General features: G+C 41.1%; 1 protein-coding gene across 6 annotated transcripts in view; it reads left to right on the top strand.

Moving 5' to 3' along the window:
- LOC144501401 (lysine-specific demethylase 2B-like) overlaps positions 1 to 27,336 on the top strand; it is a 192,699-nt gene extending 165,363 nt beyond the window's left edge. For 4 of the 6 annotated variants that reach the window (XM_078225123.1, XM_078225124.1, XM_078225122.1 and 1 more), the window contains 3 exons: positions 14,680 to 14,841; positions 15,636 to 15,854; positions 18,134 to 27,336. In XM_078225123.1, the coding sequence (XP_078081249.1) occupies positions 14,680 to 14,841; positions 15,636 to 15,854; positions 18,134 to 18,330 (578 nt within the window). In that variant the 3' untranslated portion in view covers positions 18,331 to 27,336. The remainder of the gene's footprint in view (positions 1 to 14,679; positions 14,842 to 15,635; positions 15,855 to 18,133) is intronic. The other 2 variants (XM_078225125.1, XM_078225126.1) reach the window with 1 other exon arrangement.
- Positions 27,337 to 27,881: the final 545 nt, after the last annotated feature.

Here is a 27,881-nt window from a genome sequence, read left to right as displayed (position 1 = left end):
GGCTAACTGACCTGTAGTTTCCTATTTTCTATCTCCCTCATTTCTTGAGTACAGGAGTTGCATTCACTATTTTCCAATTTGATGGGAATTTTCAAAAAGTGAAACCAATGCATCTACCATCTCAACAGCCACTTACTTTAAGACACTAGAATTAAGTCCATCAAGACCTCGGAACTTTCCCGTCTTTAGTTCTAATAATATTCTCAGTTTATTGATTAGTGTCACAAGTAGGTTTACACTGCAATGAAGTTACTGTGAAAATCCCCTAGTCACCACACACCGGCGCCTGTTCGGGTACACTGAGGGAGAATTTAACATGGCCAATGCACCTAACCAGCACGTCTTGCAGACTGTCGGAGGAAACTGGAGCACCCGGAGGAAACCACGCGGGCACGGTGAGAATGTGTAGACTCCGCATAGTGTCCCAAGCTGGGAATTGAACCCAGGTCCCTGGCATTGTGAGGCAGCAGTCCTAACCACTGTGCCACCATGCTATCTCAGTACCTTTCCCTGTGATTGTTTGCAGTTCCTGCCTCCCTTTCATCTGGTGATTTACAATTATTTCTGGGATGTTATTTGTGTCCTCTACAGTGAAGACAAGATGCAAAATATCCACTCAATTCATCTACTATTTCTTATTTCCCATTATTAATCCCCAAACACGTTGTTTAGAGGACCAAAGCTTAGTTTACCTCCTTTACTTTTTAAATATATGTAGAAACTCTTTTATTATCAGTCTATATTCCTAGCTAGTTTGCTCACATACTCTTATTTTTCTCTCACTCTTAATTTCTCTCTCTACTTTGTCATTCTTTGCTGTTCTTTATATTTTCCTTAATCTTTGTGGAATTGCCCGTTTTTCTTTTGATTTGATACTATCTTTAACTTCCTTAATTAGCCACAGATGGTGCGTACTTCCCATAAAGTTTTTCTTTCTCACTGGAATGTGTTTTTGCTGATTGTTATGAAATATCTCTTTAAATATCTGTCACTGCATCTCAGCTGACCTATCCTTCAACCTCATTTCCCAGTTTTGCCTCCATACCCTCATTATTAACCTTATTTAAGTTTAAAATACTAGTCTTGGATTCACTCTTCTCTGCCTCAAACTGGATGTGAAATGTAATCATGTTATGATCACTGCTACCTAGGAGCGCCTTTACTAAGAGTTTTTAAAAATTCTTTCACTGGATATGGGCACCGCTGGCTCGGCCAGCATTTTCATTGCCCATCTTTAATTACCCTAGAGAAGGTGGTGACGAGCTGCCTCCTTGAAACACTGCAGTCCATATGTTGTAGATCACCCACAGTGCTATTTAAGAGGGAGTTTCAAGATTTTGACCTAGTGACAGTGAAGAAACAATGATATAGTTCCAAGTCGGTATGGTGCATGACTAGGAAGGGAACCTCCTGGGGTGGTGTTCACGTGTATCTGCTCCTTTAACCTTCTCGGTTGTACAGGTCACAGGTTTGGAAAATGTTTTCGAAGGAGTCTTGGTATGTTGTACATGGTACACACTGCTGCTATAATGGAGGGAGTGGATATTTGAGGTGGTGGATGGGATGCCAGTCAAGCTTCTGGAGTGTTAATGGAGCTGCACTCACCCAGGCAAGTGGAGTGTATTTCATCACGCTCCTGACTTGTGCCTTGTGGATGGTAGACAAGCTTTGGAGAGCCAGGAGATAAGTTACTCCCTGCAGAATTCCCAGCCTCTGACCTGTCTCATTGCACATTACTAGATCTAGAGTAACACACACTCTTGTTTGCACCAGAGCTTGCAGCACCATTAAACTGTCCAGAAAACATTGTGAATTCAACCTCCTGGCTACTTTCGCCAATCTGACATGTCCAATCTGTATGTAGATTGAAATCATCCATGATTATTGCAATAACTTTCTCACAAGCCCCCATTATTTCTTGTATACCCCATCCTACTATGTAGCTACTGTTCGGGAGCCTATAAACTACTCCCACAAGTGTCTTATCTTTGCTATTTCTTATCTCTACCCAAACTGTGCATTTTGATCTTTAAAACCCAAGGGTAATCTATTTCTATACTGATATCCTTAATTAACAGAGCTACCCCTGCACCTTTCCCTAGCTTCCTGACCTTCCAAAATGTCAAGAGTCTTTGAATTTTCAGATCCCAGCCTTTGTCACCGTGCAACCTTGTCTCATCAGATCATGTGTATTTATTTTATTTGAGCTGACAATTCATCTGTTTTATTACAAATGCTACATTCATTCTGATACAGACACTTGTTATTACTTTTGCAACCTCCAGCCTCATCTGCTGACTCGTCTTAAGCTTATATGGTCCATCCCTCCTGCTATCCTCTGATTATTATTCCCCTTATTGTTAACTTGCTCTCTTGGCCTGTCCCATCCCTTTAATTTATCACATCTTCCCTCTTTTGAACTCTCTCCCTCACTATTTGGTTTAAATCCCTCTTTACTGCCCTAGTTATACAACACTGGTCTGAACATAGTTCAGCTGAAGACCGTCCCAGTGATACAGCTCCTAGTTTTCCCAGTACTGATGCCAGTGCCCCATGAATTGAAACCCATTTCTCCCACACCAGTCTTTGAGCCACACATTCAGCTCTCTAATTCTATTTATCCCATGTCAGTTTACTTGTGGATCAGGTAGGAAGCCAGAGATTATTACCTTTTGAAGTTCCATTTTTTGATTTGGCTTCTAGCTGCTCATACCCTTTAAGCAGAACCTCTTTCCTAGTCCTACCTATGTCATTGGTACCCATATGGACCACAAGAATTGTATCCTCCCCCTCCCACTACAAGCTCCTCTCCTGCCCAGAGTAGATGTCTGGAGCCCTGACATTGGGCAGGCAACAGTCTCCTGACTCGCTGTTGACTGTAGTGAATTGTGTTTATTCCCTGACTATACTGTCTCCTACTACCACTACATTACTATTAACTTCACTGCATGAATGGCCTCCTGTACCACAATACCTTGGTCAGTATACTCAGCCTCTGCTCTCATCCCATACAAGCTGAAAGAACCACAAATCTGTTGGACAATTGCAAGGGCTGAGGCTCCTCCATTTCTAACTTCTGTGTCCTCATACCTGCCTCTCTCTGTCACACCCTCTTGTCTATAACCATGGACCCAATCAATCAACCCTATCTTAAAGGATGTGACCACCTCCTACAACAAAGTATCCAGGTACCTTTTCCCTCTCCCTCACGTTAGCCTCAATGACTGAGCCAAAGGTCCCCAAGACGTAGAACTTACCGCAAACGTGTTTGCCTTGGATCACACTGGTGTCGCCGAGCTTCCATATTCTGCAGCTGCAACACATACTTGACCTGTCATTGTTCCAGTGTTTCAACTAATTATTTTACTGGCTGAATTTTAATTAATGTCTTCAATCCTGCCTGTCTTTATATTCTTATTTCAATCAAGGTTTTACTTGCACTAATTGAAATTTCATAATTAAAAGATACTCACCAGCCAATCATCTGCTTGTTTCCCTGTGATGTTGCACCCCGATATTTCTCACCAAACGGGCTCCTGATTATAGACAGTGGGGATTGGCCCCACTTCTCGCGCTCCGCCCCGGCGATATTCCTCTTCTCAGTGTCGCTCAAATTATAGTTAAATGAAGCTTGAATCCAGAGTTGGGGCCTGAGCAATGCTGAGCATCCCTAGAGGGGTGGGGTGCACATATTGGCATCCAATGTATGATTGTGAATGCATCATAATGCAAAGTAAAATAAGTGCAGAATGTTGCAAGTCATTGAAATAAAGGCGTATTCAGTCCACATTATAGGAACGACTCTTACTATTTGAATGGAATTTAACAGAAGAGGAAATCTGGACTCTGGGATGGTTCCCGCAGATTGGAAAACAGCAAATGTGATGCCACTGTTTAAAAAAGGAGGTAGACAAAAGGCAGGTAACTATAGGCCGGTTAGCTTAACTTCTGTAGTAGGGAAAATGCTTGAATCTATCAAGGAAGAAATAGCGAGACATCTGGATATAAATTGTCCCATTGGTAAGACGCATGAAGGGCAGGTCATGTTTGACTAATTTGGTGGAATTCTTTGAGAACATTACATGTGCAGTGGACAATGGGGAACCTGTGGATGTGGTGTATCTGGATTTCCAGAAGGCATTTGACAAGGTGCCGCACCAAAGACTGCTACATAAGATAAAGGTGCACAGTGTTACGGGTGATGTATTAGCATGGATAGAGGATTGGTTAACTAACAGAAAGCAAAGAGTGGGGGTAAATGGGTGTTTTTCTGGTTGGCGATCAGTGACTAGTGGTGTGCCTCAGAGGTCAGTGTTGGGACCGCAATTGTTTACGATTTACATAGATGATTTGGAGTTGGGGACCAAGTGTAGTGTGTCAAAAATCGCAGATGACACTAAGATGGATGGAAGAGCAAAGTGTGCAGAAGACGCTGAAAGTCTGCAAAGGGATATAGATAGTCTGAGTGAGTGGGCGAGGCTCTGGCAGATGGAGTACAATGTTGGTAAATGTGAGGTCATCCATTTTGGTAGGAATAACAGCAAAATGGACTATTATTTAAATGGTAAAAAATTGCAGCATGCTGCTGTGCCGAGGGACCTGGGTGTCCTTGTGCAGGAATCTCAAGGAGTTGGTTTGCAGGTGCAGCAGGTAATGAAAAAGGCAAATGGAATTTTGTCCTTCATTGCAAGAGGGATGGAGTTTAAAAACAGCGAGATTATGTTGCAGCTGTATGAGCTGCTGGTGAGGCCATACCTGGAGTACTGTGTACAGTTTTGGTCTCCTTGCTTGAGAAAGGATATACTGGCACTGGAGGGGGTGCAGAGGAGATTCATTCGGTTGATTCCGGAGTTAAGTGGGTTGGCTTATGAGGAGAGACTGAGTAGACTGGGGCTATACTCATTGGAATTCAGAAGAATGAGGGGAGATCTTATAGAAACATAAGATTATGAAGGGAATAGATCAGATAGAAGCAGAAAAGTTGTTCCCACTGGCGGGTGAAACTAGAACTAGGGGCATAGCCTCAAAATAAGGGGAAGCAGATTTAGGACTGAGTTGAGGAACTTCTTCGCACAAAGGGTTGTGAATCTGTGGAATTCCCTGCCCAGTGAAGCAGTTGAGGCGACCTCATTGAATGTTTTTAAGGCAAGGATAGATAAATTTTTGAACAGTAAAGGAATTAAGGGTTATGGTGAGTGGCAGGGTAAGTGGAGCTGAGTCCACAAAAAGATCAGCCATGATTTTATTGAATGACGGAGCAGGCTCGAGGGGCCAGATGGCTTACTCCTAGTTCTTATGTTCTTAAATCCTATCTGTAATTTGAGAGCAAGGGTCTGAGTTTAGCCAATCGAACAACTGCTGAATATATTATCCTTTGGAGTTAAAGTGGGTTAAATAAAATATATGCAGTTGATTTAGACAATTGTGAGGCTCCCAATTAGCCATTCATCACTCTTAATGCCCACATCAACTTACAGGATTCTCTCTGGCAATAAACAGTCTGTTAGGATTGTTAGTAATGGGAGCAGAAATAGACCAAATGGCCTATCAAGCCTACTCATTGCCATTGAATACGTTCACGGTTGATCGTGGGCTTCAATACATTTTCCCGTCCCTTCCCCTTGATTCCCTGAGAGACTAAAAATCTGTCGATCCCAGCTGTAGTAATTCAGCCATACGCCAGGTTCCGTCACCAACAGCCTTTACTGTAAACCAAGAAAAAGGCTGCTCCCGTGGCTAACAGTCAGGTAGTCATCACCTCGGGACTTGCAACACCAGTCTGATTAAATTGCAGGCTTAAAAACCCCTGCCGGCTGCTTCCCATTGGACAAGCCTCCACTCATTTAATGAGGCAGCTGATATTCCACAAAGCCAATGAGTAGATCTTTAATGATCCTTCGAGGCTGTCATAACATCCATGTCCATGTCTCTCCCATCACCTCCACTGCATCAATGTCCTTTTTGACACTTGGCGCTCGGGTGGATGTCCATTGAAGGCCTGACTGGGTCAGATGGTGTTAACCAAACAAAGGACCTTCTTTTTCGGAGGAGCGTCGCAGAGTTACTGAAGCAGGTTCCTCCTAGGGTTCCGCTTCAGCCTGGAAGCCCGTTCCTTCAGTCTCTATCTCAGAGTGCGTACCTTTGCTATCCGGAGGGGCTAATGCGGTGTCGGCTTCAAGCTGAGGGCTGGCGGTGACTATCTCCATAGCTGGTGGCAGGAGTGCTTCAGGCAAGGGTGGCCTGGCCCTGAGGCTAGGCCACCCTTACTTATTTAGTTAAGTACTTATTTACTTAAATACTTATTTCGGGTTTGATCCTGAAATTTGACTTTGTAAGAGACTGGTCCTGTTTTCTCCATAATGGTCCCAGGGACCCATCTGGGACCAGCCTTAAAGTTCTTTACATGAACCAGATCACCCGTTGCAAAAGTTCTTTCTACCCTTGTGGAATCAGAGTTTCTTTTTTTGTTTTCGCATTGGGACTCCATCCCAGTGGGAGTTTTTGATTTTCCTAGTACAGGTCGCATTGCTTTACGATGAGGTCGGAATCAAGATCAGGACACCAGACATAGTGCGTACTACTCCTAGCCAGCATCTTAATTTGTGATACTCCCAGGTGGCCATCAAGTAATTCCATTAATATTGCCATCCTGGGGGCTGTACAATTACTTGCGATCCCCAAAGAATGAATCTGTCTTCAACACTAAATTCAGACTTCTTAGCAAGGTAGGTAGGTTTTCTTTTCCTTGCAAGGAATATTCTTGGAATCCCCCATGTGGGATCATGTGCCTAATTTTGGTTACGGTTGTGTTTTTTGGATCCAGGCTTTCATCTGCCTTGCTGACACTGGCAAGATCTCCCAAAAGTTCAGGGTCATCACGACTTCTGCTGCTGTTAAAAGAGCCAGGCTTGTTGGTAACAGGAAGCAACTCTGTGTCTGCGTTAGCTATCACAGCCCCGGGACGGTGTTCCAGAATATTTGTTAACCGTAGACATATTGATGGAATTTCTTCACACTAAGTACAACCGTCAACCCTTCCTTAATTTGAGAATATCATTGCTCTGCAATCAAAAGGGTCCTGGAGGCATACACAATGGGCTTCTCCGTTCCATCTTTCCAGCGATATGACAGCACTGCACCAGTCCCATATGGGGAAGTGTAACAGGTCAAACAAGTTTTTTCTTCAGGTCGAAATGGACTAGTAAATTGGATGACAGTAATTGACATTTGACCTGAGAAAGAGCTTCTGCCTGTGAAACTTCCCAAGACCATCTGTGGAATTTTTTGCAGTAAGGTGTGCAAGTGGGGGGCAGCATGGAAGCCAAATTCGGCATAAATCTTCTGTAATAATTAACTAACCCCAGGAAGGATTTTAGCTCTATGGCGTTCCTTGGGGTTGGTGTCTCCTTGATGGCCTTTACTTTATCCTCTACTGGATGTAACCCCTTGCTATCTACTCAGTAGCCTTTTTGGTTAATTTGGCCACCTGAAAAATGCATTTCTCCTTCATCAAGCAGACTCCTGCCCTGGAAAATCTTTGCTGGACTGCTTCTTGGTTGGCCAGGTGTTCCTGTTCTGCAGCCCCATGATGTCATCTAAGTATACTACTACCTTCGGTAGCCCTTGAAGGATGTTCTCCATAACGCTCTGGAAGATGGCACACACCAACCAGACCCCAAAAGGCAAATGGGTATACTCGTAGAGTCTCATGTGCTTTTATTGTCACATATTTCCAAGAGAACTCATCCAATTCAAGCTGGAGATTTGTGGCGCATATCCAACTTGGAGAACGTATTGCCACCTGTTAACTTGAGTGTACAGATCTTCGATCCAGGGCGTAGGGTACCTATTGAGCTTGGAAACCCAATTAACTATCTACTTATAGTCTCTGCAAAGATGAACTGATTTGTCAGGATTAAGAACAGGGACCACCGGCGCTGCCCATTCTGCAAATTGCACCAGCCTTATTACACCCAAGCTTTCAAGGCGCCCTAGTTCGGTTTCCACCTTCTCCAGCATAGAATGAGGGTCTGGCCTGGCTTTAAAATACCTAGATGTAGTGTTGGGGTCAACATAAATCTTGACCCTTCTATTTTTCCCAGCCCTCCTGAATGACTCCAGGGTATCTACTGATTACCTCATACAGCCCCCCCCCCCCCCCCCCCCCCCCCAATGCCTAGCCTGAAAACCTCCAACCAGTTGATCGAATCTGCTTTAACCAATCTCCACCCTTGAGATTTTCCCGTGTCGCCATACAACAGTGAGTGGAAGACAGGCTGATTGCTGTCTGTAAGTCACTGGGGCCACCATAGTGCCTTTTATTTGTAAAGGTTCCCTGGTGTAGGTGGCTAGCCTGGCCTTTGTATCTTCCAACCTCAGGAGTTGGATGTCCGGTTCGAGGTGCTTATCGGCAATTCCAGTCTCCCAGCCTGGATCCACTACAGTTCATCTATTGGTGTAACAGGTCCACAGTAGACGGTGTATCCCTGGCCCTACATTCATATATTTATTGACTAAAGCTCAGCCTTCAACACCATTATCCCAATAAAATTAATTGCCAAACTCCGTGGCCTAAGGCTTGGCTCCTCCCTCTGCAACTGGATCCTCAACTTCTTAACCCACAGACCGCACTCAGTAAGGATAGGTAATGACACCACCTCCACAATTATCCTCAACACCGGTGCCCCGCAAGGCTGTGTCCTCAGCCCCTTACTATATTCCTTATACACTTATGACTGCATGCCCAAATTCCACTCCAACTCCATCTCCAAGTTTTGCTGCTGATAACACTATAATTGGTCAGATCTCAAACAATGACAAGACAAGAGTACAGGAAAGAGAGAGAATTTGGTGAAATGGTGCAATGACAATCTCTTCCTTAATGTCAGTAAAACAAAGGAGATAGTCATCAACTTCAGGAAACGTAGTGGAGGACATGTCCCTGTATACATCAACAGTAATGAAGTGGAGGTGGTAAAGAGCTTCAAGTTTCTGGGTGTTCAGATGACCAAAAACCTGCCCTGATCCCTCCACACTGACGCTATAGCTAAGAAAGCCCAACGTCGCCCCTACTTTCTCAGAAGGCTAAGGGAATTTGGCATGTCCGTTACGGCTCTCTCCAATTTTTACAGATACATCCAGAAAGGATGCTTTCTATGGTGCATCACAGCTTGGTATGGCTCCTGCTCTGACCAAGAACACAAGAAGCTACAAAGGATTGTGAATGTAGCCCAGACAATCACACAAACCAGCCTCCCATCCATTGACTCGCTGTATGTTTGCCTCTGCCTTGGGAAAGCAACCAGCAGAATCAAGAACCCCATGCACCCTGGACATACTCTCTTCCACCTTCTTCCGTCAAGAAAAAGATACAAAAGTCTGAAAACATCTACCAAACGACTCAAAAACAGGTTCTTCTTTGCTGCCATCAGACTTTTGAATGGTCCTATTATATATTAAGCTGATCTTTCTCTTCACCCTATCTGTAACTGTAACAGTATGTTCTGTGCCCTGTCTTTCCCTTCTCCCCCATGTACTCTATGAAGTGTTTTTGTCGGTATAGTGCGCAAGAGACAATACTTTTTACTGTATCCCAATACATGTGATAATAAATCAAATCAAACAGGAATTTTTCAGGGGGGTGTCCTCGACCCATTGACCTTCCCTCATCATAAAGTCAGAAGTGAGAATGTTTGGTGATGACTGCAGTGTTCAATGTCATTCACAACTCTTAAGATACTGAAAAAGTCAGTGTCTGTACGCAGCTGGATCTGGGCAACATTCAGGCCTGGGCTGATAATGGCAAGTGCCAGGCACTGACCATCTTGATTTGATTTATTATTGTTCCATGTATTAGTATACAGTGAAAAGTATTGTTTTTATGTGCTTTACAAACAAAGCATACCATACATAAAGAAGGAAACGAGAGAGTGCAGAATGTAGTGTTACAGTCATAGCTAGGGTGTAGAGAAAGATCAATTTAATGCAAGGTAAGTCCATTCAAAAGCCTGGCAGCAGGGAAGAAGCTGTTCTTGAGTCGGTTGATCCGTGACCTCAGACTTTTATATCTTTTTCCCAACGGAAGAAGGTGGAAGAGAGAATGTCTGGGGTGGGTGGGGTCTTTAATTATACTGGCTGCTTTGCTGAGGCAGAGGGAAGTGTAGACAGAGCCAATGAATGGGAGGCTGGTTTGAGTGATGGATTGGGCTACGTTCACAACCTTTTGTAGTTTCTTGCAGTCTTGGACAGAGCAGGAGCCATACCAAGCTGTGATACAACCAGAAAGAATGCTTTCTCTGGTGCATCTGTAAAAGTTGATGAGAGTCATAGCTGACATGCCAAATTTCCTTAGTCTTCTGAGAAAGTAGAGACTCTATTGAATAAGAGAGAATCTAATCATCTCCTCTTGACATTCAATGGCATAGCCATCGCTAAATCTCCACCATCAACATCCTGTGGTTGCCATTGACCAGAAACTGAACTGGACCAGCCATATAAATTATGTGGCTACAAGAGCAGCTCAAACCTTAAAATACTGCAATGAGTAGCTCACCTCCTGACTCCCCAAAACTTGTCCACAATAAACAAGACACATCAGGAATGTGATTTAATATCCTCCACTTGTCAGGATGAGTGCACTTCCAACAAAACTCTAGAAGTTCGACACCATCCAAGAAACAGCCCGCTTGATCAGCACCCCATCCACCACCTTAAACACTCTCTCTCTCCACAACCAATGCGCAGTGGCAGCAGTGCACTGCAGTAACTCGCCAGGAGGGCAGCAGTAGCGTAGAGACACCAGCACCTGCAAGTTCTCCTCCAAGCCACTCACCATCTTGACTTGGAAATATATCGCTGTTGCTGGGTCAAAATCCTGGAACTCCCTCCCGAACAGCACTGAGTGTGCCTACACCACAGGGACTGTAGTAGTTCATGAAGGCAGCTGATCTTCTCTAAGGCAAGTAGGGATGAGTAACAAGTGCTGGCCTTGTCAGGACTCTCATCCCATGAAAAAAATAAAACAAATGCAAATTCAAACTGATAAGGGAATCCAAATGTTCAATGGGATTTTATCTTGGAAGAATGGTAGGCACCATTCAAATGTACGCCAGTTTAATTCTGAAAGATGATGATTGTCTACCCCCCTCTTTTATTCACATTAGACCATCTCTTTGATTAGATTTGTACCATTTATCTTTAACACTATCCATTATGAGAGGAAGGAGGGCATCACTTTCCTTCAGAATTTAGTTGATAAAGATTTGTCTAGTTCAGTTCAAAGTAAATTTATATTATAGAAACATTTGTTATCTTATTAATTGAGTACTTGATTCAATCAAGAGTGGCTTTTCTTAACTATTTATGAAGATGCCATTTTGAGGCAAACAGACTATTTATACTTTTGGTACTAGTAATGAAGTGCCCAGGGCAGCCCTTTGGGAAAATGGTTAAGTGATGTGAAGAATAAATTAATTTCCTGTGTTTTTAATGGAAATGAGAAACTTAATTGAAAATGAAGTTGAGATTGGAGATTGCTTCAGCCAGTAATTCAAAAAATTGAACAAAGTTTGAATGGCAGAGAGAGGGATGAATGATTTAGTGAGAAACTGTGAAATAGACTGCTAGATTGGGCTGATTCTAATGAGCAACGAAAATATCACAGCATAAGCAGCACCTCTAGCAAAGGGAAAGGGCTTTAAAAAACAAAGCTAATTACCCTAATCATTATAGTGTTTTGTACCTGTCCACAGTCCTGTCCTGCACACAGGCATATAATCCACACAGGCATATAATCACTTATGGAGGAGAAAGGGATCATTTCAGTGTTGCTTCACCAAGGGGTGTGTAAGTGTTGTGAAATCAATCAATTGAAAAGAAAGGAATCTCAAACAACACTGAAAAACAAAGTTTCACACTTTAAAACTTTTGCTGTAACAGTTAAACCCAAAATTAATATAAAAGTAAGCACGCATTAACAGATAAATGGTATTTCACTCAAAGATGAATTTCACTTGTATAAGTTGAAATAGTCAATAGAACAAACATACGCCTCATGAAATTACAAACGCGCTCATCACTACTCACTCAATTGTGCCATCACGTTATAGCTCTGTCTTTCCAACTTGGCCTCCAGTACATAGGATCTCTCACTTTTACCACTCAATGGATTTGGCCCTCAAGATGCTTTCACTGGCAGCCATATTTTAACCCAAAGTCCACGGATACAGTTAACACTGACAAGGCCCAAAGTCTTTGAATCCTCTCTCATTTGGATCACGTCAATCCTGATGGCACAGCTTTCCAGAGTACCTTTTCAACTGAGCAACAACGCTCAGTTCATGATCTGGTTCTCTGATACAAATACTCAGCTCTTTAGCATGCTGGAGTTATTGTATCCAGTCCCTTTTGGCTAATTCTCGTGTTGCTTCACCAAATGCTTCTGGAGTTGTATTTTCTTCTTACTACCAAACAGAAAATTGACCTCTCCTTGGAGAGCTTTGCTTGTTTCTCTGTGTTTTATAACTATATCCTGCTGCAGCACACAAGTAGAAACGGAACACCACTCAGTTAGCTTTAATTAACCTTTTCATTTTATCCCTATGGCTCTTTCAGCCAGAGTCTAACTTCTCAGAAGTCTGATCACCTCGTCATCAGGAATTCCAATTACACCTCTTTTCAGAAGTTCTGGTTTTGCTTTGGATTTAAGGGGATATGTCACAAACACAAACTTTTTGCTGAGTACAGAGTTTATCATAAGAAGGATTGCATTGAGAAATTTATTCAGTCTGATACCTACTTTAATCTCAACTAAATGTCTATTCCCATAAAATTGGGTTCCTATTCCCAATAAACATGTTGGCTCTCTGAGGCCCTAGCGACTGATGTTACTCAATAGCTCAGGCTGTACATCTTCAAGGTTTGGGTGTGGACCTCACTTTATATGCAAAAGTTGGACTTATTTTTAACTTGATCTTGTGCCATTTTGTTATACAAATACCAGATGTTCACAATGATGAATGAGGGCTGCTGTAATGCAGTACATTCCAGAACAAATTCATTTTAATGGACAGTTCTCATAATTTAGTGAAGCTTGAAAATAGTGGATCTTTACAAGAAAATTAAAATTAACCAGTGTTACACCTTTGCCCTCTAACACGGTTCATAATGCTGCTCAGTTAACAATTAGTTCCTCATGCAACAAAATTGAGAAATAACATATTGACACAAGTATGTTACAATATCAGTGGTCATAACAGCAAGTAAGCAGAATTCGGAATGGGCTAATAACATAGCTTACTCAAGTAAAATTGAGTCCATTTTTCTTGGCACTTTAGATTCATTTTATTTTTTAGATTCTATCTAGCATAAACAATTACAAAATTGAAGGGCATTGCAATTTTTGTTTACTACAGCCATGAAAATTTGAATTAATATATGTAATTTTATGACATGCAGGCCAAAAAATATTTTGTCAAGTGAAAAGTCATCTGCATCATCAAAGTGCTGTTAAATGTCAGTTATTTCACAGAATTTAATTATGGTGCACTGATGTGGCACTGTTATAGATGTGGAATGTACTTCTACAACATTAATGATGCTAATAGTTCCGGGTCAGGGTGTTGTGACTTGGCGGGAGAGTTACAGGTGCTAATGGAAGTTCTAAAGACTGCAAGAGGTACACATAGGCTGTGATGCTAATATATTGGCCCGAATCTTTTGCAAATAGTGAATTGAAATCTGTTTATGGGAGTTTAAAATGATTTTTTTTGTACTAGGAGAGTTTAATAATTAGCCCTGTAGTAGGTAAACATACCTCTTGAGACTGGTATGAGTCAAAATAGAGTAGGCTTTATTCTCACAAGCTTGCGGGAGAACTTGACCCTTTGAAAGTGGAAGCCAAAGTTCTCTCTGAACACAGAAAAGTGGGGATATATATACATTATGGCTCCCAGCACCAGTCACGACACAAACACTGGTCTGGTCATGAATCAAAGTCCATACAACAGTCCTTGATCACGAAGCAGCAGTTCTCTGGCAGCTGTAGTCGCGATACAGTCTGAGGTTTCCTGCTCTTCCACGGCCCTTCCTTTGAAGTTACCGGCACAATTGTAGCTGGCCCAGCAGGAGTCCTCCTTTAAACGGCTGTTATCATGCCCCACATCTTGTAATGCTTTCTTCCATTTACATTTACCACGCAAGCCTGTAGAAAAGGTGTAAGACTTGCATGTCTGCAAACACATTCACATTTACATTTGACTATCTATTGTTATAAGAATAAAAGTTAACTTATATTAATGTCTGTTGTTCCCCTCTATGATATGGAGATGCCGACGGTTGATTGGGGTAAACACAGTAAGAATTCTCACAACACCAGGTTAAAGTCCAACAGGTTTATTTGGTAGCGCAAGCCACTAGCTAATTCCCCTCTAAAACAGATTAAGGAGGGGCTTCATTCGAAGAAGAGCAGTTGACTGCTTTGTTTGGAATGGGCCCAGTGCAATGTTCTGATAAATGGCACAGTCTGAATGTTCAAAAACAATTGCACAGAATGAATAGCCACTTGAAAGTTTATCTGAATTATGTTCTCAGATATTTTGTGGGTTGAGGATTAAGCCTACCTGTGTATTTATGTCTTCATTTTAAATTAAATAGATTTTCTGTGTAACTTTTTTGTGACAGATTTGAAAATACTGGCACTAGCAGGTTGCATTTGGAGTGCAATCTCTGCGCTTTGTACAGCAAATTGCCCCCTTCTACGTATGCTCGATCTTCGCTGGGCGGAGGATCTCAAAGACCCCCAGATGAAAGAGTTGCTTTCCCCACCTACAGATTGCAGAGTAGGTCAGTTCAAAGAGTTAGTACACATATCTCATCCGTTGGCAACTATTTAGTATCATACTCTTTTCTACTGCAGTAAAGTACTGAATCTGTTGTTTCATTTCTATACTAATGTATTAATTTAATATGTTCTTAGCATGACTCTTCACTAGCACTTCAACAACTTACTGGCTGTAAAGTTAAATTGTTTGCACTTTAGATTAGTTGGCACTGCCAAATGTTGGGAATGGTTCTCCATATTTTTATGTTCAGATTCTCTTTCAACATTGCTATTCAAGGTTCTGCTTCCAGTTCTCTGTCTAACTTCCTCTATCTGCTCCTCCATAGTGTTATTCCTCCCTCCCCTTTCTTTACACCCTCCCCACCCTTCAATCTGTAATACAATTAGTGAATATGGAACATAATATCATATTCATACCTGGAAATCATATTAAATGCATTTAATCTTACATATTGTCAAATTTGATGTTCAGAAATAGATTGAATTGGACTAAAAGCAGCCTCCTCTCTGGTCAGACTATTTTTAACTTGATGCAGGTTATCTTTATATTTTCAGCAGTACATACTTTTATCAACTTTCTGCCCCAAACTTGAAAATCCAACACAACAATTAAGAGGGTGAAGGAGAAGACCCTTTATAGGAATGGAGAGCAATCTGTCTATTTTGTTGCTTTTGCGAAGAGTGCACTTGAGTTTATTATCTTACATATCCTTTGGGTTTCTTTAGTTATATGTGCTGCAGTCTCTAAATTTAACATGACCTTTGAAATAAACTACCCTTTTTCTGTCTTCCATAGGTCAGAACCATAATCAGAGCAAACTGTGGAACTTGACAGAATTTCACTTAACTGGTCTGGACATCACTGACTGCTCGCTGGCACTGATGACCCGCCACATGCCAATGCTGAACAAGCTGGACCTCAGCCAATGCAACCATGTGACTGATCAGTCGATTGCCCTTCTGACAGCACCTGGATCTTCTACGCGGGAAACACTGAGTGAAATTAACCTTTCAGGTAAAAGGGTTAATGGCATCTCACCAACATCTTTTATTGTCTTATTGATGCTGACTGGATGAATGTATTCCTGCAGGTGTAGTCAAGCTGGCCAATGGCATGATTGTCATCTTTACATAATTCACTGATTCTCAGGTTAGACTAAAAACATTCACAAAAATATTATGCTCAAGTAAAAATTACTCTGGTGATCTTTACCTCTACAAAATTAAAAATTGCCTGTCTAGACTCTTGTAATATGAATTTGTTAATAATGTGGATATGTCCAGGCCAAATAAAGCTAAAAACTCAAGCTAAGCAGCATTTATATTTGTTTCCTGTCTGAATGGGGAATAAAATTGGCACCACTTGGCAAGCAAAATCACCATCAACAAAGTAAAAATATCTACACATGGGGAAAAGATAATCCTGGTGGTGTTTTTTGAAGAAGTGACCAAAATGGTTGACGAAGGAAGGGCCGTGGATGTTGTCTATATGGACTTTAGTAAAGCGTTTGACAAAGTCCCTCATGGTAGGCTAGTGAAAAAGATTGGATCCCATGGGATAAAGGGGGAGGTGGCTAGATGGGTGGAGAACTGGCTTGGTCATAGAAGACAGAGGGTGGTAGTGGAAGGGTCTTTTTCCGGCTGGAGGCCTGTGACTAGTGGTGTACCGCAGGGCTCTGTATTGGGACCTCTGCTGTTTGTGATTTATATAAATGATCTGGAAGAAGGAGTAACTGGGGTGATCAGTAAGTTTGCGGACGACACAAAACTGGCAGGACTTGCAGATGGTGAGGAACATTGTCAGAGGCTACAGAAGGATATAGATAGGCTGGAAATTTGGGCAAGGAAATGGCAGATGGAGTTCAATCCTGATAAATGCGAAGTGATGCATTTTGGTGGGAATAATGTAGGGAGGAGCTACACGATAAATGGAAGAACCATAAAGGGTGTAGAGACGCAGAGGGACCTGGGTGTGCAAGTCCACAGATCTTTGAAGGTGACGTCACAGGTGGAGAAGGTGGTGAAGAAGGCATATGGCATGCTTGCCTTTATAGGACGGGGCATAGAGTATAAGAGTTGGGGTCTGATGTTGCAGATGTATAGAACGTTGGTTCGGCCGCATTTGGAATACTGCGTCCAGTTCTGGTCGCCACACTACCAGAAGGACGTGGAGGCTTTGGAGAGAGTACAGAGGAGGTTTACCAGGATGTTGCCTGGTATGGAGGGGCTTGGTTATGAGGAGAGATTGGGGAAACTGGGGTTGTTCTCCTTGGAAAGACGGAGGATGAGGGGAGACTTAATAGAGGTGTATAAAATTATGAAAGGCATAGATAGGGTGAACGGTGGGAAGCTTTTCCCCAGGTCGGTGGTGACGTTCACGAGGGGTCATAGGTTCAAGGTGAAGGGGGGGAGGTTTAACACAGATATCAGAAGGACATATTTTACACAGAGGGTCGTGGGGGCCTGGAATGTGTTGCCGGGCAAGGTGGTGGAGGCGGACACACTGGGAACGTTTAAGACTTATCTAGACAGCTATATGAACGGAGTGGGAATGGAGGGATACAAAAGAGCGGTCTAGTTTGGACCAGGGAGCTGCGCGGGCTAATTGTTCCTTGTTTCTCGTTTCAAGGCTTCATTCTATGATCATCTTGCTGGTGCCAGTACAGAGCGAGACTGCGGATAGTTGGGAACCTGTCTCGGGGGCAGGGAATTCATATGGTGTTCGTGGAAGTGGAAATGACTAGGGTTGGGAAGCATTTTCCGATCAGGGCCAGTGTGATCTCCTGGACTCGTTTCGATCGCCTCGGGGTCGGAGAGGAATTTCCCAGATTTTTTTTTCCCCATATTGGCCCTGGGGGTTTTCACTCTGGGTTTTCGCCTCTCCCTGGAGATCACATGGTCTGGAATGGGGGGGTGGGGGTGAGTTAATAGGTTGTGATGAACAAAGCATCGTAGCTGTGAGGGACAGCTCGGTGGATAGGATATTGGTATGTAGATAGGCTGGAAAATTGGGCGGGGATTCTGGATTCAGGATTCAATCCTGGACCGGGGAGCGGCGCGGGCTTGGAGGGCCGAAGGGCCTGTTCCTGTGCTGTATTGTTCTTTGTTCTTTGACTGCGCATACCACAGTTTTAATCTGGAGAGTGACAGAAACCTCTAATTACTAAACAATGCAAGTCAGCCATTCTAAAACAGAGGGAAAATATGCAAATGGATTTAATGCAATGATGCCTGTATTAATAGTACTTGTTGGCATTTATTAATGCCTCATTTCTTCTAACTTGTTCCTTTTAGGTTGCCATCGGTTAACGGATCAGTGCCTATTGCTGCTTAAACACTGCCCAAACCTTACTCGAATTGACCTTCGGAATTGCAAACTGATTTCTCCCCAAGCCTGTCAGCAACTTATGGAAGGGCTGGCAACTGTTGCCCCCTTTGAACTCGTGGAAGACAAACTATTAAAGAGGAGAAGTTTACAATTGACAAAGTAGCCTCACAGATGCCCATAAGCCTTGCTGAAATGTTCCTCCAAGTCCTGACAGAGACGGCGCAGATGTAAAATATCAGAATTGCCTCTATCTGCTGTTTTGAGGGGGTGTGTGTTTGTGGGCCATGTGTAACAGTCTGGAAACTTCATGGTGATCATGTCTTTCACTGCCGGTAAAGTCAATGATCCAGTGACTGCAGTGATTCCAGGGAAATTACTGGTGTAATTGCCGTGGCCTAGAAGATGAAGCATGGTTTTGGACAAAAATGTTTTTGTATTGCAAATACAGGGTTCGGAGCAATATGCTCTGGTAGTAAGTTCCCACCCCTCTCTCTTCCTTTATATCCCCTCCCCTCCCCCATCCCCCCTACACCTTAAAGAGAAAAAGAGTAATATGGTAGATTTAGGGAATATTTAAAAATACACAGAACATGGAGATATTATGCATGTTTGAAAAAATACACAAAGCTTAAAGATGGGCTGCAATTTAATTTTGGAAATAACAGCTGCCATTTTCTCTTCAATTCTAAATTTGAATATAGTCTAAAGCAATATCCAGTACTTCTAACAAGTACAGTATATTTTTAATTACGCTTCTTCTAAAGAAGTCTACAGTATTTCCGTTGACATTCCATTTTGCTGCACTTCATTTCTAACCTATAATGCATAGGTTGTGGGTCAGCACATTACCTTAATACTGAAAACCAAGCTCAGTCAGTTTGTGAAACTTGATTGGTGAAATAATTCCTGTCATTTGTAGACGCCATTCATTCCTGCAATGAGTTTTTCTCAGTAACTTCTTATTCTGTTGGTCAAAACAGACTGACCCATTTACTTAGGCCAAATTGGTTGCTATGATGCTCCAGTCCTGCTCAGAATTGTGAGTAAAGGATGTGCCATGAATGTCTGACACAATTACAAAATTGTATTTTGTGGGGTGTGCTTTACTTTATAGTGTGATCTGCAATGATATTGTTCCTATTTCATTGTATTTAAAAATGCACTGTAGCAACCCACATGGTGTCATTAAGTGAGCAGTGCTTAATCAGAGAAATTGCAAATTGCGTTTGAAGAAAATGAGAATTCTGAACAAAACTGTTTTGCTATTAGTTGTTTCGTCTGCTAAAGAAAATGGAAGCTTTTTATCCTCGACTGTATCTCACTTCCTCACTACAAATATTTACAGCAAAGAATGCCACAGTATGCTACCTAATGGATAAAACAGAATACCTGGTCCGTTTAGACCATTTGGATACACAGGGCCTTCGACTCTTACTGTACCAACTCGCTAATATTCCATCACTACAGTTCCTGCCAGGAAACAGCAATTTTGGAAATTCCAAAATGGTTCATTGCCAGTGCAAAAATGAAATAAGATAATGCGTGTGCTTTTTTAAGAATCTGTGTTTGGTAAGGCACTTGCTTTTAATAATTAACTTTCTTATAAATCACCACGCCTACCCTAAGTTAACCTGTGCCAGAAAGGTTCTCACAGCTTGTTTCTATGATAGTCTTAAACATGACTTCTTTACTAACTATAGGAAATTTTAAATCCATCCGTAACATCTAGCAGCAGACTTTTTTTAATATATAATATGCTTCCAAAAACATAACTAAATGGGAATGCTACCACACATTTCCAAAACACAGTTGCTATCAATTCTGGTTTTCTTTTGCCTTGTGAGGAAATCCTGTTGGGGTTATGGCCTTGTCTTAATATTAGGTGTGTTTTTTGCTGGTAAATGTGTCCATTAACATAAATTGTATTAAAGTAAATTAGTTTGTTCTGCAACTAGGGTGAAATGCCTTTATATTAGCTGAACCGGCTCACAACTACCCATCCTAGTTTATAGTTTTCAGCAACCCTAGTTAGATCTTTAGGGTTCAAGATATTTGATACATTCTTACATTATCTTATTTGTCATTTCCTTTTTTTGGAGCAAAGATTCTCGGGTTCTGTTTTTAACAAATTAAGTGGCTCAATTTTCTACACACATTGCACCCATCTTTAAGCTTCGGTTATAAGTCTGTGCACTGTTAGAGAGGGTGAGTAAATGTTTGATAAATGGAGGATGCTCCTTACAGCCTCGCATTAATGTCTGGCTTCAAAAGCAATGTAAACCCGCTTCTTGTCCTCGACTGTATCTCGCTTCCTCATTACAAATATTAGCAGCAAAGAATTCCAAGTACTGGCCACAGCATGCTACCTAATGGATAAAACAGAATACCTGGTCTGTATATCTCATCTATACCCAAGAAAACTGAATTCATTGTATCAGAAAGTACTAAATTTCTGCCACACCTGCACCCCTTAGAACATGGATGATGCTTATACATCAGTTGTAAAATTCTGACATTATACTGAAGCATCTGCTGCTTTCTGTAAGCAATGGGGAGATCATTCAAGTGGACTTTGACATAGATTAAACTTTGGGTGTGTAATCAAATTTATACCTGAAACTAAAATATTGACGGCTTTCTTTGATCCAAAGATAAAATCGTCAGTAAAAAAAGTGCTGAGGACAGCACAATATTCTGAAGAAATTTTACACTTCTTGTTCTGTTGTACAAAAATATTTTTTGTGTTAACCAGTGCAGCAATTTCCCCTTTCTATGCAGTGCAAGTTCGTTGGTCAACAGCCTATGCTCCATACATGAATGTCTGAATGTACAAGCTGAACAGTCAGTTGTATATGGTTAATTATTTTCAATAACAACAGCTTAAAGATCCATACATGAGGTGTTTCTTTCTCGGTTTTGTAATGAACTTTTGTTTATAATTGCAGCAAAACTATTTTCCTGTAAGTCTACCCTCCTGGTTTTTAATTGTCTTTTGGTTTCAGTGGCACGGTGCTGCGCTGTGGTTCACAGTGGGAACCTTGTTCACTCACCTGTGGGTTATCATTTAATGTGTGCACTCAGTGAATTCAAATTGTGTGTATAAATAAATTTTATACAGTATGCATACACAATGGCGCATTTATTTACACGCTTACTCAGTGGTGCAAGAAAGCTTAATCCATAGGTGAAACTAGTATGAAAGCAGTTTTGACACCAGCTCCAAGAGGGTTTTACATCATACCTGATTATATAGTTCTCTGTGAATTTTCTGTGGCTTGTTTGTGACTTTATATCTAATATAAAATCACTTAACTTTTCCACCATTTTATGTTATATCGTTAACATCTTATTAAAGAAATACTCCACGGCAATGCAGCTAACAGGAACTAATCCCTCTTTGTGCTAATTTGGAACAGTTTTACAAATATTGTCTTTTTTTAAACCACAAAGAAAATGCAAATTCGGAGTTCGAATTTATGATATAATTTCACTTCTTGGCCTTTTGGCTAAGATCAAGTGTAGTTTGCTGATCCTACACTTGACAGAAGTCAGTGAGGTTACACTGAGGCTTCACTTGAAGCAATTTTTAAAAACGCCATGTAGGCCTTTTGGCTAAGATGAAGCTCAGATCGAACCCAGGAAGAGGTGTAATGCCTGCCCCTATCAGCTTGGATCGTGTTGATCAAGTCCAAGACAGGGAAAGTGGGGCCTATCTTGTCAGCTTAGATCTGTAATGTGTCTCTTGTAGGAGGAGCGGCACCGTGGTTAGCATTGCTGCCTCACAGCGCCAAGGACCTAGGTTCAATTCCCGGCTTGGGTCACTGTCTGTGTGGAGTTTGTACGTTCTCCTCGTGTCTGCATGGGTTTCCTTCAGGTGCTCCAGTTTCCCCCCTCAGTCCGAAGATGATTAGGTTGATTGGCCATGCTGAATTGCCACTTAATGTCAGGGGGACAAGTAGGGTAAATACATGGGGTTGTGGGGATTAGGCCTGGGTGGGATTATGATCAGTGCAGACTTGATGGGCCAAATGGCCTCCTTCTGCACTGTAGGGATTCCATGATTCAAAAATGTTTTTAAATTGGTAACTTCACTTTGAGAATCTCCTGCATCATTCACCAGTGATTTTTGTTGTGTGTGACTTATTTTCTCTTTTTTTAATGTTTACTTTCAAACTCTGAGCTGTCATTTATTTGTGTCTTATTTCACTTTCAAAACAACTAGAAATAAGTTTTCCAAATGTTTGGAGTATTTTTTCAGCACAAAGACAGGAGTCAAAGGGTCACAAAAATGCAAAGGGATTGTGTTTAACTCAATAAAATATCTGCTAAAAGATGGCATTTAAATATTTTTCACAAACCTACACCACATCATTTCAACCAGAAAGAGAAACATGACACTGGATTTAATGTACAGAACCAGTATTGGGAGGAATTAACTATGCCGGATGTCCCAGCTAAAGTGCTGTCTAAATTCTGTCGTTTGGCTAGAGGAACATATGTTCTCTCCACACGGATAATTAGATAGGAGTACCATCTTAATTCAGTGTTTTGAGTTATGAAGCACAAAACCTTTGGTCATTTGACCTTAATGAAGTGGATTGGCTTGCTAGCACAATGCAGAGCTTCAAAATGGCAGCAGCTAAATTAATTCCCCTTATTTATCACACTTTCACTCTGCCTAACCATTGTTGCAAAAAAATGACAACAGAGCAATGCCATCCAGATGTGTCTGCTAATATCACCATCTCTCCTTTTTTAGTTTGGAAATCTGCATTTCATGTCCCAAAAAAAAAGCAAATTAGATTGCCAAAGGTTATTATTGCCATTCAAAAGTATTTCGACCCATAAAATGCTGCATTAAAGTCCTCTACTGAAAGTCAGAGCTTTATGATTTAATATAAATTTTTAAATGGGATCAGCAAGTAACTCTTGACAATTTAATCAGTAAACTATAAAGGTGAGTGTCTGAAATAGTTAATTTATATACTGCTTCTATCTGTTGTTGTCCCTTTCTGGACATAGCACAGTAATTGCAATTCAATATGATCAGATTTTCTGTGTCAACAACCTATAATTTGTCATTTACTAATGGACAGGAAAAATGGTACAGTACCACTTGCCAAAGTAATTCAGTCAGAGAGAGTCCTACTAAGAAAAGGGAGGTTGGTTTAAATGAGCTGTTGGGGACTGCAGCCAATGCATTTCTAATATAAGGTGCAAAATGTGCCTGGTCGGTGCTTATCAGACTTGGTGAATGCACAGATAAATTATTTTTTGTTTACCTTAAGCTTTTAATTTTACTTTTCACTTTCAGATATTGAGCCACAATAGTTCATATTCTGTAGCCAACAAAGGCCTGGTGTTTTAAGTGCAAAACATTAGTAGGTTTTATGCTTTTAAAAATCTGTCCTTGTATGTATTTTGTTTAAAAGAACACTTCAGCCATTCCAGCCTTCTACCACTAGATGTCACTGATGTGCTTCAAACTATGCAGTGCCACCTTTCCGAAGCTTCCATTTTGCTGCCATTGAACCCTCCTTAGATATTAAATTTACATAGCACTAAATCATCCACAGGCAAAGCTTCATTCAAAAGATTTGGGCTCTAAAGCACCATCAAAGAATGAGGTCTTCTAAATGCCACAAGAACCTTTTGCCCATCCACCATCTCCCTACATTTCCACCTCTTCATTGCAGAATGGTAGTCCCATAAAAATGTATGGACATTGGACTCCTGGAGCCCAATCTACAGCAGTAACTGTAAAAACAACCTTCAAGGTATTAATGCAACATTAGTGCTTTAGGTGGGAGTCTTTTCCACATTGCTCTTTAGAGGAGGGGCAGAGCACTTGTATTTGTGTTCTTCTAATGTTGTACTAGCACTCAACTTTAATCAACCTGCCATTAACCATTCTTCTCATCATTTTCAGAAATCTAGCTTGCATGTCCTATTCATGCTACAGAGGCAGATCACCTCTTGGGTAGGTTGTAGGGTATTCTTGCTATTGTAATAGAGAGAAAAGTGGCTGTGATGGGGAAATAGGAATGCTTATACAGGCCCCACTGGTGTCTATATCTGATTGAAGACTGTTTTGCCTTATAGGTAGTAAGTTTGGCCCTGATTCCAAAATAAATCTAAGTGTCAAAAAAGCAAAGTTAGTTGCTCTCTGATTTTTCAGCCTTCATTTTAGCATTGTTTATAATGGGAAAGAGTGAATGGGATTATTTGGCAATGCCAGGAGTCGCTACTTGTAGTAAAGGGTGCAATAGTGAAGATCAGCCAGGGGAATTTCACAGTAACTTCATTGCAGTGTTAATGTAAGCCTTACTTGTGACTAATAAATAAACTTTTCTTACTTTAGGTAGGCCTCTATACTCTTCACCCCTCCTCTTTCCACATCTCTCACCCTTCCCATGTCATTTCCACTTCCTTTGCCAAATCTTGTGCCACATTATTTGAAATGCATTTCCCTTATGTAAAATACATTTGGTTAAGCACTATATAAATGCACATTGCTGTTTAGTTTCTTTGAGAATCCCTCCAAATATTTGGTAAACTAGGGATGATGCTGTTAAGTTATGCTTGCTTGTTATAATAGTGCCTTCTGTATCTTTAACCTATTTGCAAAGAGAAGTTTCTCTATAAATTCAACCAAGCTAGATGAAGCTTGCATTTTATAAAACTATAGCTTGTGCCCATAATGACAGCTTGTGAATAATATAGTCATAGAAATGACTTGCTGATAATGGACAAATGCTTTTGAGTCCACATGACGTTCCTCTGCCCATTTTAGCAGGGACGTTAACCATTTAATATAGACAGGTTAACTTCTGCGTTTAAAAGTAAAATAAGTAGAGGACTGTCATGAGAATGCACTAAGCTGTAGGCTGCTGTCTAAATCCTGTCGTTTAGACCCAAAGCAATGCCTGTTACACTGATTTGAATGTCACCAAGAATAATTGGCTTTCTAATTGTTATCTGATGCTTACTTGTCTGAATCCTTACTTATGCTGTTCCGAAAACGTACATTAGAAGATGCTATTTACAGCTCTGATCTGAGACCAATAGTTGAGCTTGTGGAAAGTCTGCGGTGTTTGTGCAGGCTGGTTGTCCACCATTTCCATCAGGAGTAGGTTATGTACATGCACATATCTTTGCTCCTCTGGTAGCTGTATCAGGAAGGTAGAGGGGTGGGACAGCATTTGCTACTTGCCTACCAATTTAAAGACTGAATGCTATGGTGACACTTCCCAGATCCAGTCTTTTAAACCTGGCTTAATATTAACTGGAGCTGTACTCCATCCACTTAGTGCAACCGAACCACTGGATCTCTCCCTACGTGGGGATATCTCACTCTTAATGCACACCCAAACTATCCTGCATTGAAACCAGTAATTGTATTTTTTTTAAATCTGCGTGCTTCAATTCCTGTGACCGTCACCTTAGAACATCCTTCCTCCCTGGGAATCAAAATGTCTTTTTGTTTGGCTGCAACATTCATTGAATTTTCAGGGTGGCTTTATTGCATTTGCTTCAAATTTTGTCATGGTACTTAATCCCTGCTTTGGGAAATAATTTCAAGTGTTTTGTTTTACAAACATGCTATTGGCTGGAAAAGTTAAAAGTAATTGTTAACAACATTCTTTTGTGGGGCAAAAAAAGAAGTGATGGCTTACAGTACAAATCAGAATGGTAGCTTCGGGAGAAACCCAAACACGGATAAAACTATTACAGCAGTTTTCTGAGGTGTTGTGTAAAAATGACATCTTCACTCAAAAAGAAATTGCAATGCTCCAAGACCTGCAGCTGTCTTGGGAGTTTTGTTAAACAGCAACATACCTGCAGTAAATGTGCTACTTGTACACCTGATCTCCAATGGACTGATTTCCTCTCTTTAAGCCCCCATCTGACAGTCTGTTTTAAAACATACAGCATTTCGCAAAAGGATAATCAAAAGTGAAACATTTGTTGTATTTTAAGAAAAGCTCAACCAAAAGAGGTCCCAGTGGTTTGTTACACCAGTGAAAGATATCTCTGCTGTCTGTGGCTGGCTGGAATATCCTATACTGTAACCTGTATAGGTTAACCGCTTAGTGTCAAATTGTATTGCTTATGTGGATCTGCAGCCTAACATCGCAACAAATAGGTTATAATTATATTTAAATTAAGTTTCAACTTTGTCTCTCCAGTTTTTTTTAAAGATGGCCATTTTTTAAAAATTGGGGAAGTATCTCTCTCCATTGGAATGACATATGGTGTACCTTCTGATTTTAACCTGTCTCCCGCCATTGAGTTTCCTTGTTGGTCAGGATCCATGCCCCTGGTACTGTTTCTGGGGCATATTTAAAGCAGTTCTGGCTTGAATTCTCGTTATGCACAAAAGTTGATCTGACTTCTGTATGGTTCGAGTCTGTAGGTTGTGGTGAAATTCTGTTTAATATTTAGTCCAAATAAAGAGTTGCCCATCCAGTGTCTGATTCAGTTTGAATACTATTTGTTGGGTTTGTTCATTAATTCTTAAACTTTTTAAACCACATGTGAAACTTGATGGGTGAGTTTTGCCACTTCATTCCTCTTATCTCCTCCTCCTCTATGTTATGGTACTCTTGTGGCAAGGGCAATATTAGGCCTATTTTGTTTATATCTGTTTAACCTATTTTCATGCTTTAACATTGTTGCACCACATTTTATTTGGCGGCATTGTCTGAACTGGCTTCAATGTTCTGCAAATTGGAGGCTTGTGTCATTTTAATGTGCAGCAATATTGAGCAAGTACATTCAGGATCCTCAAAACAATAAGGACAAAAGCAGGGGCCTGCTGAAGGGACCCTCCAACTCCCAAGACTTGAGTTTTAATGTTGGGTATATATGTGTCATATACATATTTATTGACCAAAATACTTAGTGAGGGCCACACACGTTCATGTGAGATGCCCAATAATTCAGGTTGTGATTTTTGTTCCTGGTGTTCTCCTTGTTAATAGAAAATACATGCAGAATTTTGTAAAGATTTGAGTAATTTCTCAGTTAATGTTTTGTAGGCATTATACCACTTGTAAATAACATTCTGCTGGTTGGTTCTTGTACCCCTGATCCTTTTGAATTTGTAGCTGCACAAAACATGCTATACTTCAGAAATCTCAACTATACTTGAATAAAGTTTTACTTTAAATTTAAAGTTCGTCCACCTGTTGTAATTGCTACATTTTGGACAGTACACACAGCAATGACCTGGAACCTTGGTGCGAAATGTCCCTTTGGGCATCACAATAGGCTGGTGATTGACCAGAAGTTAGAAGTTGGTTCATCCTGTCTTGCTTATGCACCTCCAGTTAGAATGGCTTGCATAGATACAAGAGGCAAATCGACTCTTGTTCAGGAATTGGACAACCCAGGGAGTCCTGCAAATATGTCCTTTGAGTAAAACAATTATTTTCCTTTGTACATTATTGTACTTCCACATTGTCCAGGGTCTATTTTTCTGCCTCTCAATCCTTTTATGCAACATATTCATGATTAAGAAGGAATAGATACCCACAATTTTTTTTTCTTTTGCTTACCTTTAAGAAAACATTTGGACTGCTGAATGTTCCTCTCTCTCTGCTAGACAAGAAAGAGAGGGGTCCTAAAAGATAGCTGTTGGGATAATGGATACACTGGTTATGATTTTCTAAAATCACAGTGGTTAGCACTGCTGCCTCACAGCGCCAGGGA

This window comes from Mustelus asterias, chromosome 12 (genome assembly GCF_964213995.1).
Source record: "Mustelus asterias chromosome 12, sMusAst1.hap1.1, whole genome shotgun sequence".
NCBI lineage: Eukaryota > Metazoa > Chordata > Chondrichthyes > Carcharhiniformes > Triakidae > Mustelus > Mustelus asterias.
This window is presented reverse-complemented; position numbering and strand designations above follow the sequence as displayed.